Source organism: Gymnoscopelus braueri (assembly GCF_963280865.1).
Source record: "Gymnoscopelus braueri genome assembly, chromosome: 6".
In the NCBI taxonomy this organism is placed as follows: domain Eukaryota; kingdom Metazoa; phylum Chordata; class Actinopteri; order Myctophiformes; family Myctophidae; genus Gymnoscopelus; species Gymnoscopelus braueri.
Genome location: NC_137607.1, coordinates 21421688 through 21438691, shown reverse-complemented (window position 1 = coordinate 21438691; position 17004 = coordinate 21421688). Strand labels below are relative to the sequence as shown.

Here is a 17004-nt window from a genome sequence, read left to right as displayed (position 1 = left end):
GTTTTCTAATGAGCTCTCTTCTGTCTTTCTATGTTAGAGTTATAACCATGTGATTATGGCCTAACTCTCTAGCCCAAACCATATATGCAGTTAATCCATCCCATTTGGACCTGGCTTGTGTTTATGAATGTGTTGTTGCTATACAATGCTATAGTATCTCCACAGTGCTGTTAACAAGATGTGTTGTGCCTCTCCTAGATAGGATTGTATTATTATCTAAAGCCTGAGTTGTTGTGCATCATGTTGCACATCGGAAATTGCCGCTTTACAGCTTGTTAGAGTACAGCAGATGTGCTGAACGTCACTGGCACACAACTAAGAATATCTCAGTTGTAAGGTTCAACACCTCTGTTTTTTCTCTGACTCTTCCAATGTAAAAAAGAAATGGAAAAAAACCTACCTAACACAACACAACACAACACAACACAACACAACACAACACAACACAACACAACACATATCGTTGCAACAGGTACCATAAGTTATTGCTAGGTGACCACAGGATACTCATGAAAAATGTTGACCACTGTGTTTGATGAGAGGAGCATTCACAAGGATAGAGTTAGTTCTACATTGTTTACTGGCCTAGCACAAAGTGAGCCCCAGCTGACACTGAATGTGTCGTGCGTGTCTGCGCACAAGTCTGAGCAACAACGATGGTTATTGTGAATAGTTGAAGAGATGAGCTAAAGTTTCTTTATTTAGCTTTTTCTAAACAGAAATCCTGCTTTTGTTTGTCCTGTGAAACACAACCTTGGCCACATCTTTCTCCTGGTACAGCACCAAAACAAAGTTTAACAAATTAGAACGAGAGGACTGGCTGCATGCGTCACTAAAGAATGTCTCCTTTCCTGAAAAAGACAAGAGAGGGATGTATATATGGAAGACAACCACCTGCTCAGGCACACACACTGTATATTCTTTGCATACAAAGATCAAGGGGCGCATTTGGTCTTCTGATTGCCTGGTGGAGAAACAAGCTAATTCCCACATTCACACATACAGGGAGGGACACACTTTGCTCTCACACAAATATGGCCACAAAGACACAGGTCATGGTTGAGTGATAGGCCTATTCCTACCTCATCCTCTGCGTAGACAAGGTCAACAAAGCTGGCTGATGATGATAAATGGTACCTGTTACATGTGTGCAAGTGACAAATGCGATGCGCACGCGCACACACACACACACACACACACACACAAGCACACGCACGCACGCACACATGCATGGACACACGGACGCATGTATGCAATGCACACTCGCACACACTCACGCACGCACGCACGCACGCGCACACGCGCACACACACACACACACACACACACACACACACACACACACACACACACACACACACACACACACACACACACACACACACAGGCATGCCAGTAGACATATACCTGCATGCATAGTACACTATCTCTTGTGCTATCGCTTACATCTAATCCATAACACATTAGGTTTGTTCCATGGAAAAATGACTTCGTACAGTATATGGTAAATGCAACAGTTATCTTTCAACTGAATCTCATAAGAAAAGATATGTGTGTGTGTGTGTGTGTGTTTACAGTATGTGTGTGTATTTGTTCTATGGAATAACTTTGCTTATACTGTAGATAAATGCAGCAGTTACACTGAATTTCATATGAAAGGGTGTGCGTGCGTGCGTGCGTGCGTGCGTGCGTGCATGCGTGCATGCGTGTGTGTGAGACAGAGAGAGATCAGTGACATAGCCCACTGCTGAATGTGATGGCTTTCACTGCAGTGTTATCATTAGCCTATATGAATCACACTTTGGCTGCTCTGTGGAAACACGGTTTTCTGTGTTCTCTACAACTATTACTAATAGTTCCGTGGACAAAGGAAGGAAAAAAGAAGGAATCCAAAAAGATATGGTATCTACATATTTAGCATATCCATCCAAACATTATGTACATCCATCCATCCATCGTTCCGTCCATCCATCCATCTTCATCCACATATCCGGAGTCGGGTCGTGGAGGTAACATTTCCAGCAGAGAACCCCAGGCTTTCCTTTCTCTGGCCACATTAGTCAGCTCTGACTGGGGGATTCCGAGGCGTTCCCAGGCCAGTGAGGAGATATAATCCCCCCCACCTGTCCTCGCTCGGTCTGCCCCACGGCCTCTTTCCAGCTGGACATGCCTGCAGGAAAACCTCCCTGGGGAGGCGACTAGGAGCCCTCCTTACTAGATGCCCAAACCACATCAAGTGGCTCCTTTCTATGAAAAGGATCAGCGGCTCTACTCTCTCTCACTGATGACTGAGCTTCTTACGATATCCAGCCACCCTCCTGAGAAGACCCATCTTGTCCGCTTGTACCTGCGATCTTGTTCTTTCGGTCATACTCATGACCCATGTTACTGTACATAACCATAGAGTAGGAATGAAGGCTGACCGTAGATTGAGAACTTTGCCTTCTGGCCCAGCTCTCTTTTTGGCACAACAGTGCGGTACAGTGAGCGCAATACCGCTCCCACTGCAGTGAAATATCCATATCTCATCTACATCAAATCGGACTTTTATTCTCTGCATCAGCATTTTCTTTCTTTTGTATGAAGGTACATAATGTACAAGGTGAAAAATTAAGGTTATTCAGGTAGAATCGTGCAAGAAAATACGTTTGCATTAAAATTATGTCAGCTAGACCATGAGAGAACAAAAAAATCTGAATTTCTGAGCATAAGAGTTAGATCAGAAACAGATGTCAAATCATCTGTGGCAGTATAGGCCAATAGGCCATGAAATTAGCAGCTTACACTTCCAAGGGACTGAAGTGGTAGATGCCCCTAAATGGCGCAGACACCAAGATAAGAAATTAATGACTTTTGTGATTTTGTTTCTTGAGAATAAATTATATTTAATTATTTTCAATATTCACTTTACTGATTTTAGAAATATTGATGTAATAGATGATGCATAAAAATTGCTCCCTATTTAAGACCAGGTCTGTCCAATAATGAACCTGATGGTTGCTCTGTTTTTGTTTGAGTGCTGAAGAAGACACGCTGCTGCAATAAATTATGTTGCGTGTGCTGGACGTTTTTCTTTTGTATAAGCAGGGATGTAAAAATAAACAAAGTATATAGAAACATCAATGCAATTTTAATTTCTTTACCATGTCAGGAAAAGTGTTTTAAAATTTAAAAAATAAATTTAAATTATAAAAAATAAATTGTATTCAAATGTCCTTTTTGATGTTTCTTTTGCTCTCTTTGTTCTCAATATCTTAATGTCTTCATGGCCAATGTTTTGTGTAAAGCACTTTAAATTGTTTTGTTGAAATGTCATATACTGTACAAATAAATGTGCCTTGCATTGCCTTCAGTGAGTTCTAGTTTAGCCTGCATGGACCCTGTGAGAGGTAGGTTTGTGATGAACAGATAAAAAGGTGAGCCAATAGATGAAGTGGTGGATATCATTTATTCCTTCCATGGAAGCCATGCAGATGTTTTTCAGTTCAGGTTGACAGAACAGGTCACTGGTGTATTTGTTTGTTATTTTAGTTCTAGTAGACCTTTAAGTAGCTTTGTGAAAATATGCCAACTTGCAGGCCAACACCAACACACCTTGAAATTATGCCCTTGAAAGACAAGATCATCAGATTCAGCTGTTATGCCCTTGAATGACAAGATCATCAGATTCGGATCATCAAATCCGCTTGCAAGTGTAAACACAAACTCATCGTACTCTTCCTTCTTCCGTTTAGCTTGAGGCACACGCCAAGGTTGTCCGCGATCAGGTTTACTGCTCTTCGCTGTCGCAATGCAATCGTTATCTATTGCTCTAAAATAATCTCAAATGATCCAAGGTATTACTCGATATGGGAAAGACTTCTTTGTACACGGATGACCTTTTACTTTACATTAAAAATCCAATGCAATCAATCCCTGCTGCTGAAACTATATTAAAATAATGTTCTTGTTCTCCTGCTACAAATTAAATAAAGAGTGTATGCTTCCCTATTAACACCTCGGATCAACAAATTCAAAAAAAGTTCACCTTCTAACTGTCACATTCTGGTTTCACTCACTTAGGAATTGATATCACACCAAAGCTATCACTTCTTCATGAAGATGAAGATGAATTTTGTACCGTTGATAAAAAATATAAAATCTGATTTTCAATGTTGGAGCAACTTACCTCTATCATTAGCGGGAAGAGTGCAATGTGTAAAGATGACTACTTTTCCAAAGTCCAGTACCTAAATATTTTTTTAAACCATAGACCAACTTATAACTAGCTTTATCTGGGATAACAAAACTACCAGAATTAGTAAAACAATCATACAGAGAAGAAAGGTCAAGGGAGGTCTAGGTCTTCATCATCTATTTACCCCCTCTACCATAGACTCATCATTTAATGGGTGATGTTGGCCTTAATTGCTTTAAGGACTTGTATAAGGACAATATATTCCATAGTTTTCCTTCCCTCTGTGCTGAATTCAATCTTTCCCGTGACAACTTGTTCAGATTTCTCCAGATCTGTCAGTTTGTGAAACAAGTATTTGGTTCATTTCCACATCTTCCTAATAATCAGAAGTGGGAAAAACTGCTCCTAATGTTACCAACTGAGAATGGATTTGTTTCAGACAGTTATACATTTATCTCATCTCTTACTGATGTTAATACACAACGATTACAAAATAGATGGGAGAGAGAATTGAGGACGGAGTTGACAGATGAGTGGTGAGCACTCATTTGTCAACTCCAGTCTTAGTAATGCCAGGGTGACTGAAATGTATCCTGACTGTTAAAGTGCGATCGCTGTGCCCAGACACAAGCACACCTCATACTGTAGGCTACAGTAGAACCACTGAGACAGCACCACTAGTCTGCTTTTATTCTGCTCCTGAGAGACTATGCCAGCTGACCAGTGGTAAAGGTTGGACACACCTGGAAAATAACCTCAAAACAGACGAGTAATGATAGAGACATGATGAAAGAAACAGTGACAGGTTGACAGATGTGTCACCACTTAACTTTCTCCAAAATGTAAACAAACAATTCTCCGTATTTTGTCTTTACCAGCAAACAGTTGCCATGGTGAAATGCAAAGTGCAAATATTGTCATCTGACTTTTATTTGTTTTCGAGGTAATGAAAAGGTGAAGACACAGCCATAGCCATACAGGATGGATGGATAGATGGAAGACTATTATGATAATGAAGGGAACACACTATACCAGGTATTGCCAAAATTATATATTTTTTTCTTATTGGCTTGCTTTCAGAAAACAACGGTGACTCAACACTTTATTATGTGGTGGGCTCCAAATGTCTGCATAGGAAATCCTGTGACGAGTGTTTCCAGGACCTCATTAAGGAAAAGTTTGTTTGTGTGTGTGTGTGTGTGTGTGTGTGTGTGTGTGTGTGTGTGTGTGTGTGTGTGTGTGTGTGTGTGTGTGTGTGTGTGTGTGCACGCGCGCGAGCGCACTATACCATAAAGTTGTTTAGACTGAAGTCCCATTAAATCTGTGATGGAGTCCTGACCCTGACACTTTACCGTAGGTAACTTGCTCACACATAAACATGCTCATGCACGTGTGTGCGCCGCACACACACAGACATCCATTATGCAGCAAATAATGTAGATGAGCATCAACCCACAGATGCACATACAGTATGCAATGACGGCACATACACACATGCACACTGTGGTAGAGCCTAACTTGCAGCCTTATCCAAACACGCAGAGTCTGTCTGACAAACAAGCTACTAACAGTTGGTTTGTTTGTTTCTTTTGGGTAACACTGAGCAGGCAAGCTGCCCCCAGTGTCTATTTTCCACTTTATTTAGACTACTAAAAGTCTAAAGGCTTATGGAAGAAACCCGAATTGGTTTACCATTGGTGTGATTTCAGCGGTAGCTCAGGAGGTAGAGTGGCTGCTTGGGAATCCAAGGTTTCCCAGTCTGACAATCCCCGGCTCCTGCTGGTTTATACTGCATTTATGCCCCAATAGCAGATCTACAAGCTCACAACGCCTCACATTCACTAATGCACACTCGTGCACTGTGAGATTGTAGATCTGCTATGTTCGGTCCATGACACTATCCTACAATTAAGTATAAATCAGGCTTTAGTGTCAAGTGTCCTGAGTAAAACACTCAACCCTAACTACTTCCAGCTGCTGTTCAATAGTTGCTCATCTGCCAACTGATGATTACTAAGAATCATGCCATCTATCATTTCAGGGACATTGTTTCTCTCCCTTCTCCATATTATGCCTGTAGAATAGAAAATACATGCAATAGGCTACACCGCAGAAAATAATGAATGTCAAAGACATAATGAACGGGGACTTTTGTTGTTGTTCTTGCATAGTTATTTCAGGACAATGCAAACAAGAAGAATATTTCGTATTGCATTTATGGAGGACTTCTTCGAGGGACTGGCACTGAATACGATAATTCTATGGAATTGGTTTGGACAGCTGTGAGAGAACACACACACACACACGCACGCACGCACGCACGCACACACACACACACACACACACACACACACACACAATCAAGAGGGTTTATTTGTCACTCACTCATACAGGTACAAGCAGCAAAATGTTGCAAGACTATGCTGACAACTACACAAGATAATAGTAGAGCTAATAGTGGAGTGGAAAGAAAGAAATATAACAAAATAAGATAAAGTAAGATAGGAAAAATGTTTAAAAGTACAAGCAGGACACACCTTCTAACTTCTGTAAAGAAACACCTCAGCAGCAATGGGGGATGTGCAAAAGGGAGATAATTTAGTCAGGTATGTACTGTACATGATCTCCATACATCAGTATACACGGACACACACGCACGCACGCATGCACACACGCATACTGTATATATAACAGATGAAGAAAGCACACAGACAGATGTGGAAAGGCATCATAACTTAGGTTATCTTTATTATAGTCAGGATAATACACTTTATAGCATCATATAACATCCATGCCATATTATAACATACCATTTATAATACATGTACAACAGTCTCTCTTTTGGCACCAACTAGTTTAATAAATAACAGCTTGCCTATCTGAATAAATAAATATAACTTATTATTACTCTGTGGTTTATGGGTCATAAATACACGTGCTGCTGTCATACAGGCAGAGACTGGGTTTACAGGGCAGCAAAGATCTAGTTTCTTAGTCTTTTATGGCCCAGATCTGATGTTCTGCATGGCTAATTGTGTGTGGAAAAACCTTGAACCGATCCATTCCCTGTTTAGACAGCCATCAGATCTGGGCCACATTCAAACATCATACATTCTGTTCCCATATAAATGCAGCCTTGGAGGCCATGGCTGATGCAAATATATACCTATATACAAATGTCTAGAGAGTGTCCCCCACCTATGGGAGTGTCCCCCACCTATGGGAGGGCCTGTGAGAGTATCTAGAGCTCTAGAGAGCACGCTGCTCTGACCTGCTATGTTTGAACATACCATCTGTGATGAAGGATGTGGCTCTTGTACTGTAGGTGCAGTATTCCACCAGGAGCCCAGCCATTCCCTCTGACTATTCCACAATACTGTCACAATAGAAACTTTATCATGTTGTCAAGTAGTGGTGGGAAAACAATCGTTAATTTCAGTGAACCAACGATTTCGTTCATGTTCACGGCAATGATCCGTTCAAATGATTCGTTCAATTGATTCGTTCATGTCTTGTGAAAAACAACTCAACCACACCGCTGTCTGTCTGTCGCGGGAACAGCCCGCTCTCCCGTCCTGTGTACGGGGGGAGGGGACGGGGGGCATGAACGAAAACATGAACGTAAAAGTTTCAGGAAGTGAACAAGTTCGTTCCTGTTCACGGCAATGAACTACTTCTTTTGAACGAATCGATCATGAACGACCAATCACTATTGTCAAGTGATAAACAAATCTGTCCGATTAAAGACTGACAGGCCAGTACAGCATCTAAAACATGGCACATACCACAGACTGCTTCTGCTATACCTCCCAGTAGATGGTAGGCCCTGCTTTGGGCTATGGGCCAGTACCATGAACATAGCACAACTGCCACATCCAGTACTGCACACTCCAGTAATGTGTGCCGTTAACGTCTTTCTTACACTATATTGTCACAGGGCCCGCCCACTCCAGATTGTGTTGTCTACATGTGTAGATGCTTGTTCGATCCACACATCCAAAAGAACATTGTTATGTAAAGATGAATTGTGTTATACTTTTGATTGTCACAAGGTTTCATTGAAACATAACGCTGCTGGCCAAAATGTCCACTCGCTGGCCATCAATTTCTTTTCTTTCTTTCTTTCTTTCTTTCTTTTGTCTGCATTTTACCAAAGGATTTCCTGACTCTAAGCTCCTCTTCAGGCTCTTCTCTCTCAGCTGCTCACCCCCTCCCATACCGATGCTTCACCCTATAGCTGATTAAACAGCCAATTGATCAGTATTAGCTCAGTTTGTCTCACGTTGACTGCTGTAATATGTTGGGCGCATGTCAAAGTGAGGGGGAGAGCTGGCTTGTTTATTGACACACACACAACAGCATGATTCCTATTGTTTGTCAGCACAATGCAGCTTTAATATAGTAGTGCCTGATTATGGACGGTACCCATAGTCATAATCCTTGGTCCTGTGAAATATATGTAGTTTAGTAGATGGCTAGCAAGGTCAGAGAACAGAGGTGAGAGTCATATGAATCCACAGTGTTGAACAAAGCATTCCTGCAGCTTCTTATGGCAATTGCCTGGCCTTTGGTTTAATATTATGATTGCACGCTTTGCTTTACCAACAGTCCAGAGAGGAGTCATTATTTCATATCCACATTGGTGAGACGACAGCTGCCACCTCAGTAGCTGGTAGTGGTCAGCTAAACTTTGGTATGTTAGCCATATCCCAAGGCCCTCTAAGGTTCTGTGTGGTAGCACATGGTAGATTTTGGTTTAGTATTCCACGCTTACAATCCAGTAATATTTAGTCTTGTAGCACTTGCCTTGCCTTGCAGTAGTGCTGCATTATGTCACAGCTGACATAAGCTGTCTTACGTTTTTGTAACAATTCTTTGTCCTTCCCATTAATCCATTTTAGTTTGGGGACTCAAAACAGTGTATGTTTTAATGATAAAATAGTATGTCATACACAGTCACATGCCTGTGCAGAATAATTATACAATGTCTGAAATTTATTGTTAATATCAAACACCCCAATGTTCTCGTATTTGACTGGCCGACAGCAGGGGGCGCGTTCCCTCCGTGACACGCCCCTACGTGTCCATTTCTTCATGATGAGGTCATACAAGCGGCGCTTTGAATGACACGAGCCACTGCAGTAGTGGAAAGGGATGGTCTCGTCGCTAAGGTACCCAAGGCCCAATTCACTGACAGTCAGCTGTGCCTCTCGAAGTGCGCATAGCCGACCCTACAAGGAGAAAGCAAGATGTCAGACTGCTGGGAAGAACAGAATCCACACACTCATATGCTCCAATATAATTTATTCGACGACGTTTCGAGCCTGTGCTCTTCATCATTTTAAACTCAGTTTGACGTTTCGAATAAATTGTGTTGGAGCATTATGTGTGCGGGTTCTGTTCTTCTTCTCTATGAACAAATCTTAACCCAGCACCCCAAAAATCAATCAATCAGCAAATTCAAGAAAATATCAAGAGGTCCGTCCATTGAACCAGTGGGACTGTGTCTGTTGAGGTTTTGAAGTCAAATCAGGAAAACTAGTCAGTTTTTAGTGTTTTCAGTGTTTAGCGGACGAGCTTGCTGATTCATATGACATTATTCAGCCATGTAGCCTTCCGAAATATGGGAAGGTAGACGGCAACTGTGGATATTGCTTGCTCAAAAATGTCAAGTCTATACAATTACCTTCTTGGTCTTGCCACGGCCGCCAGCACGCTTAGGCCGACGCCCAGCCTGATCAGCCTCACGACGCTCCTTCCTCGCAATGAGCCTGTCAATCAAACTCTTTAACTCTGCCTCTGTGAAAGACTGGAACATCTGCATGACTGTGGAGAGAGGAAAAGCTGAAAAAAATTGTAAATCTAGTCTATAAATCAAATCTCAAAATCTCAACTGTATTTAGAGCTTTATATCAAGAACTCGGTCACTCACTCACTCACGCACGCACGCACGCACGCACGCACGCACGCACGCACGCACGCACACACGCGCACACACACACACACACACACACACACACACACACACACACACACACACACACATTTTCTCTGTCTCCTTCTTTTGCCAGAGTGTGAGGTCAGCCTATAAAGCACTACAAATATGAGCTGTGACCTATAAACACACACTAAGCGAGCGCTCCTCAGCCAACGTTTTGTATGTGTGAATAAGTACTGATTGAGGGTCGAATTACATGAGTCTGATGAGCTAAGTGATTCTGCTGGAAGCTTTGGAACCACTGACCAACCTGAAGCTACAACAGATCGAGGCACACAAAACTGTGTGGGCAATCTTGATAAAGAAAGTTGTAAATTGTAACAAATGGACATTAATAAACTAATTGGTTTGTGAATTATCCAGTGTATTATGAGGTAAATCGTTTGAGTCAAGATCTGGAGGATTTGTTTGCATCAAAGTTTATTCTCTCACAGCTGTCTAGACAGGGAAGGAAGCCATGATAATTATCAGAATGAAATGAAAACCAGAACCTTTTATACCTGTTTAAATGCAAGGGATGCTGATTTGACCATCTGTTTAGCCCCATTAATGAATTTTTTTGTGGCACTAAACAGGCAGACAAAATGACATGAACCTAAATTAAACAAAGCTACTGTAATCTAAGCTAAGCTAAATGGAATCAAACTCAAACAAGCCCAATAGATCAAAGGAAACAAAACACTTAGACATTTGCATTCACATGGATGACATCACTGTCTCTAGTCTTCATGATCACATGTGTGCGTGTGTGTGTGTGTGTGTGTGTGTGCACTTGGCCGCGCGCGTTCGTTCATTCATTCGTTTGTTTGTGCGTATGTGTACGTACTGTATGTGCATGTGCATGTACAGTATGTATGTCTCAGTGCACTATCCATTCTAATGTTAATGTAGGCTACTGCTTTATCTTTAATAGGATATAAGATTACAGTATGTTTAAATTCTGGTGGGCTTTAACGTGACCTCAGCCAGTCATGAATGTTACAGCTGAACACACACTGGAACCTTCACTGAGAGACAGAGAAATAATTGACCTTATAGGTAGCAGATAAAAGATCATAAAAAAGCTGGATTTCAAACCAGGCACTGGCAGGCAAGGATTTTGACTAATGTTGCCTGGCATTAATTTACTTCAGTGATGTGACAATTTACTTCAGTGATGTGACAATTTACTTCAGTGATGTGAAAAACAAAACTAGTAAATTTGGTGGAAGAAGTTGGCAAATCCATGACTTACATTCTGACAACAGGGAGCTCAGACCTCCTGCAGAGCGCACCTTGCGCCTCCGTAATGACCTCACTGAAGAGGAGTAGGGAAAAGAGGATGATAATGAAGGCGATGATGAAGATGAAGAAGATGACGATGATGATGATGATGATAACAATGATTCCCAAGAGGGGAGGAGACTGTGGTTCCTTGTTGTGGTAAAGGGGCTTCTAGGCAGGAGGCAGCAGAGGGCGGCACCACATATCACCAAAGAGATGACTGACAGCTTCCATAACCTCATCTTAGAAGGCTGGGGAACATGGACACTCTGAAACCACAGAGAGAAACACAATAACATATACTGGATCAGAACAAAATGACATGGTGACAGAGTCCCTTGAACAGCAATCTGGGAACCCATCGCCAAATGAAAAGGAAAAATAGCGCCCTCTGCTGTTTTTTACTATCTCAGTTGGCTCTGGGAGGAAGTTGACGTAGCACCCGTGCGCAAGGAAACCGGGGTTTTGGTCTGCCTTCAGCGCATCACTTCCGGTGGTGCGACTATGTTTTCATTCCCACTAACAATATTTCTACACGGAACACTAACACCACTTCTCCCAGAGAACATGGATCGTTTTAGTTATAAGCCCACTTGTTTCTATGATGAAAGAGCAAGTTAAAATGTGAATATCTTTCCGTGGTTTTGTCTGCTCCGCGGACGCTATTGTTAAATTAGTTTCGGTTTGTTTCGAGTGGGGAAGGATCGACGGACACGTAAATCCCGCCCACTACATTTGATTGGGTAAAGCGCGGCCTGCTTCCTGATCTGAAGGCACGCCCACTTGTAGGCCAGTGCGTACGCGATATGACGAACCCCCCCGACAGATTCAAACGCAGAGAAGAATCTGTTCTTGAGAGATTACTTGATGGTCATCATGTGTTATTATGACAAGCCTTTCACATTCAACAATTGCCCTCGACCTTTGACTTTGGCCTTGTTCAAGCAACTGATAATCTTCACCAACTTCGACTCAAAGTTATATGTGTACCACCTTAATGGAATTGCTGCACCGCAAGGATCAGATTCGAATTGACAAGGTGGAGACATTCCAACTCCACAGGAAAATCCTCATTGTCAGTGTAACTCTGGCCCTATGTTGGGGGAGGCGTATTGGCAGATTGACAGTTTCCGGAGGCAAAAAGGGGTATGTTATTCCCCGCCGGTGTGTGTGGTATTTTGGGGTCTCACCTTGTGCTGGTGGAAGGACAGGTGCAGTGGGGGGGTGTTTGCAAAGCAGCAGCGCACTGCAATTTTGGGGTCAATGAGGAGGACCATGATATGTGCTGTCCGAGGTACGCATTTGTCTATTGCTATTTTCGGCACATGGGCGCTTCCCGATACTGAGTGTAGACATCTACCAAAATCCCACATACTATGTTATTGTTATGGTTGTCTGTTTCACTTTGGTATATCTCTCTTGTGCATGTTCTTAATGCATTCTATCCCACACGAGACAATGCGGTTAGGGACCAGTCGAAATTTACATAAGGGGGGGCATGGAGGAAAATAGGGGAGGGTCATGCCTTTCTAATTTTGGTCCAAGGGAGGGTCAGCTAATTTTACTTTGAATCCAAGGGAGGGTCATGCAATTTTGAATTGATAAAATAGTCCGTTTTTTATATACCTTTTTAGTACAGCAGAACAGTGGTCAATGACCCCTCTCCATTTCAAAGGATACAAAGAATTCAAATCAAGTAACACCTTGTCTATTTAGAATCAATGACGGTCGTTAACAAGCCATCAACGCACAGCGAGTGTGAACGACCCAGTCAAATCTATTCAGCGTCTTAACGATGGTGGTTGAACAATTAAGCAAAACTTCAACAGGCGTTATTGGAGAGATGCATTATAAATAGGCCTACTATAACTGGATATTCATAATAATTTGAAGTAATTCTGTGCATGTGATTAATGTGGATCTATATGGACAGTTGTGTATAGATGCCTAGCTCCACAAGTAAAACCAGAAGCATCAGGCCATAATTGATAGCCTAATTTGTTTTATGTAGGCAACAGTGTAGTTGTAGTCACTGTAGTTGATAATTAAAAGGGCAGAGTGACAAAAGTTTTAAACTACTGGTTACCAAATATTCAACTTTCTTCAATCTGACCAGGATTCAATGGGTTTCCCACATGTAAGATGAGAACACTATCCATTCTGCTACCACTACTACAGATACACTGTGCATTTAGCACAGCAATGTTCTAATCAATGTGGAAAGCAAAACATTGGACATATCAGTTTTAAATGTCATGTTGTATTTGATGGGGAGGGTTAGGGGTGTCAAGAATTTCACAATACGATACATGATGTTGGGCATGATATCGATATGATATATTATTAATGTTCTTTTCTCATGTATCATCAACATTGGCCATCATCTTATAAATAACGTTATAAAGCAAGTTTAAACAATTACTAAGTGCTTTGTACACACAAATAAATAAATTTGTGCAAGCTTAATGGAGAAGTGAAGTTCTCACTAACTATAAACCCATTGTTTCAGAGGACAGATAGACACTAATATAACAAATATAATATAATATAAGACTGCATAACTATAAATTCCACAAACCTCATATTTTTGTCATCTGGACTTTACCAACCAAGTGCAGCCTAGTTATTTCCAACAGCTAAAAAAAATCTATAATACCAGATACAGTATAATACAATCTTAGATTAGATGTAGGCCTATTTGAGAGTGCAGATGCATGTCACATTAACGAGCGTCAACGAGCATCAGCTGACACACAACACCTCCCCTCTGCAGTGCTTTAAACTGAAAGTGACTGACTGGAGTCTGTTTCATTTCTCTCCAAAATACCTTGAATATGATGGAGGACATGATTAATAATTACTATGATAAGCTTTACATTTCATATCATACAGTAAAAACTCCTAACTTTCACCGGCAAAAAAAAAGAAATTTTTTTTTTGTATTAAAAAAACGATTAAAAAAATATTACGATACAGTATGACATCATGACAATACCTATCATCACATTTTAATACCACGATAGGCTATATCGTGACACAATATATCGTGACACTTCTAGGCGGGGAGGGTTACTCTTTTTTTTTTAATCACTTGGGGAGGGTCATTGATTTTTTTTTGTGTCAAAGGGAGGGTCATGGCATTTTAGATCAGGGCACATACATTTCCTCCATGCCCCCCCTTATGTAAATTTCGACTGGTCCCTTATACGCTTGTAACCCCAAAAAACTGTTGTGCGTCATCATGACGCATATGCACAGAGAATATTGAGGGCATAATATACACTGCTTTTTTGGACTTCCAGCCGCAATAATATCCATATAAGTTTCTCCTTCATAAAAGGATTACTGACATCATTGAACCATTTCTAAGGTGCTTGTATGTTCAGAGGGACGTGGGGGTGGGGGCTGAGGGGGCTTGAGCACCTGCCCTTTGGCCCCTGATGTCCAAAGTGCGCTTTATCAAAACAATTATATGTATATATATATATATATATATATATATATATATATATATATATATATATATATAATATAATTTCCGTCAGTCATTTTCACCTCCACCTGACACAGTGATGTCACGTTCCCTCCAACCTCTGTTATGCTTTGCAGCTGCAACCACCATGTGCAAGCACTCAGCGTTTAGATGGTGAGTTCTGAGTTTCATTTGTGTGACTGATACTCCCTCCCCCATCCATACATTTTTGCTTTTACATTTTTTTTGCAGATTAAATGCATAAATTGTTGCTTTTACACAGTTTTTTGCAGATTAAATTTATGTTTCGCCCCTGTCTGTGTCCATCCGTCCATCCGTGTGCAGCTTATGTCGGACAGCGTCAAACTTTGCATGCACACTCCCAGTAGACCAAGGAAGAACCTCCACCTCAAATCTTTCTTTCAAATCTGCTGCATGGTGGTGCTATAACTGTCCGCTTTACATTTTGGACCATAACTTTTGACCTGTAGTTCGTACAATAGAATTTCCCCCCTGGATTCCTTGGATCATGACGCAAATTTCCCATACAGGCCCCGCCAATTTCTGCCTCCGTGAGCAAATGTTAAATGTGTATACCGGTAGGTATACACATTTAACATTTGCTAGTTCACGTATAACGGCATGGCTTGACATGAAATTGAAGCTTCACATCAACATGCAATATCACAGTGAATATGTCTTTTATCAATTTCTCAAACATAGGCATAGACATTAAAAATATTAATTTGTAACGTGACCACACACGTCAGCCCTAATGTATGTTCCCTCCATCTATTATTTTTTTCCACATCCAAATTAGGCCCTATATGTTCCCTCAGCTCTATGTTCTCACATGACATTTTTTCCATCCCAAATTACGCAGTATGTTTCCTCAGTCCTATGTTCCCTCATGAAACATTTTCATCACAAATTACAGTATAATTGCTTCCAAAAGTCCAAAAGATTGTGGGTATGGTCTATTTAAAAAAGAAAAGAGGCAGAAAATCATTAGCGCATTGTCAGATTTACCCCAAATGTTAATGACACATTGAGGGGACTCTAAACGATGCAGCGCCAAAGTCATTTAACTAATGCTACTTTTTATTGCAGAAACCAAATTAGGCTTCGGGAGCCATGTGACAATGAGCGTCAAACAGGGTTTTGATATTCCATTCTGTTAGCCTGTAATTGGCTTCCATTATTAGTGGGAGGGGTGCATTTCTTACAAAAATGCCATATGTCATGAACGCAACATCCAATCAACTCCAAATTGAAATCACATGTTGAGGGGCCACTAAAGAGCGCACTTCCAACAGCACTTTCACTTCTGCATTGGGGCCGCCACAAATGTGAAAAGTTGCACCGTATGTCTATTTCCCCCCACAGCTTTCTAGTGGCTTTGTCGGCTGAAACGTATAACTTAAGACCCCTTTAACGGTCTCTGCACGGCCCTGGTCTACAATGTAGGTCAAATCTGCCGACCTCGGAACGGTCGCAACCAGGTATTCCTTAGGTAACCTCAGTAAAACTATGCCTAAACCAGTGGTGTGTTCTACCGTGTCCCGCTGTATAAACCGTATACAGTGTAGATTTTTTGGGGAAAAAGCGTATACAGTCTACTAACCATTAAATGGTTAGTAGACTGTATACGCTTTTCCCCCAAAAAATATATACGTATGTATACGCTAGCGCATTTTCAATGGATGAAATTTTCATCCATTGAAAATGCGCTAGCGTATACCCACGACCATGCGCATCTCGTGCAGGGAATGATTATTGTATACCTCCGAAAAAAAAACTAGACCACACCACTGGCCTAAACCTAATCTTATTCCTTATACATAACCTCAGTAAAACTATGCCTAAACCTAACAGTATTCCAAAATGTAACCTCAGTAAAACTATGCCTAACCCTAAACGTATTCCCAATCTTAACCTAGGTAAAACAAATACAAGAATACAAGAACCGCTGGGGGGCAAGAGGTCCGCGGGAAAAAATGGGGGCGAGTGTGTTTTGGGGCGAACGTTCCGGTTACCGTTAATTTAACTGAGAGCTACAAATGGATAAACACTGAGGATTCCTTTCTTCCAACT

At 41.3% G+C, this 17004-nt stretch overlaps 1 protein-coding gene across 1 annotated transcript; it reads right to left on the bottom strand.

Annotated features, from left to right (window-relative positions):
• Nucleotides 1-7773: 7773 nt before the first annotated feature.
• Nucleotides 7774-12715, bottom strand: nrtn (neurturin; the record flags this gene model as incomplete). Its single annotated transcript, XM_080430492.1, has 4 exons — nt 7774-9408; nt 9864-10003; nt 11410-11707; nt 12629-12715. The coding sequence occupies 4 exons, from the start codon at nt 12713-12715 to the stop codon at nt 9124-9126; spliced, it is 810 nt and encodes a 269-aa protein (XP_080286618.1). The 3' UTR covers nt 7774-9123.
• Nucleotides 12716-17004: the final 4289 nt, after the last annotated feature.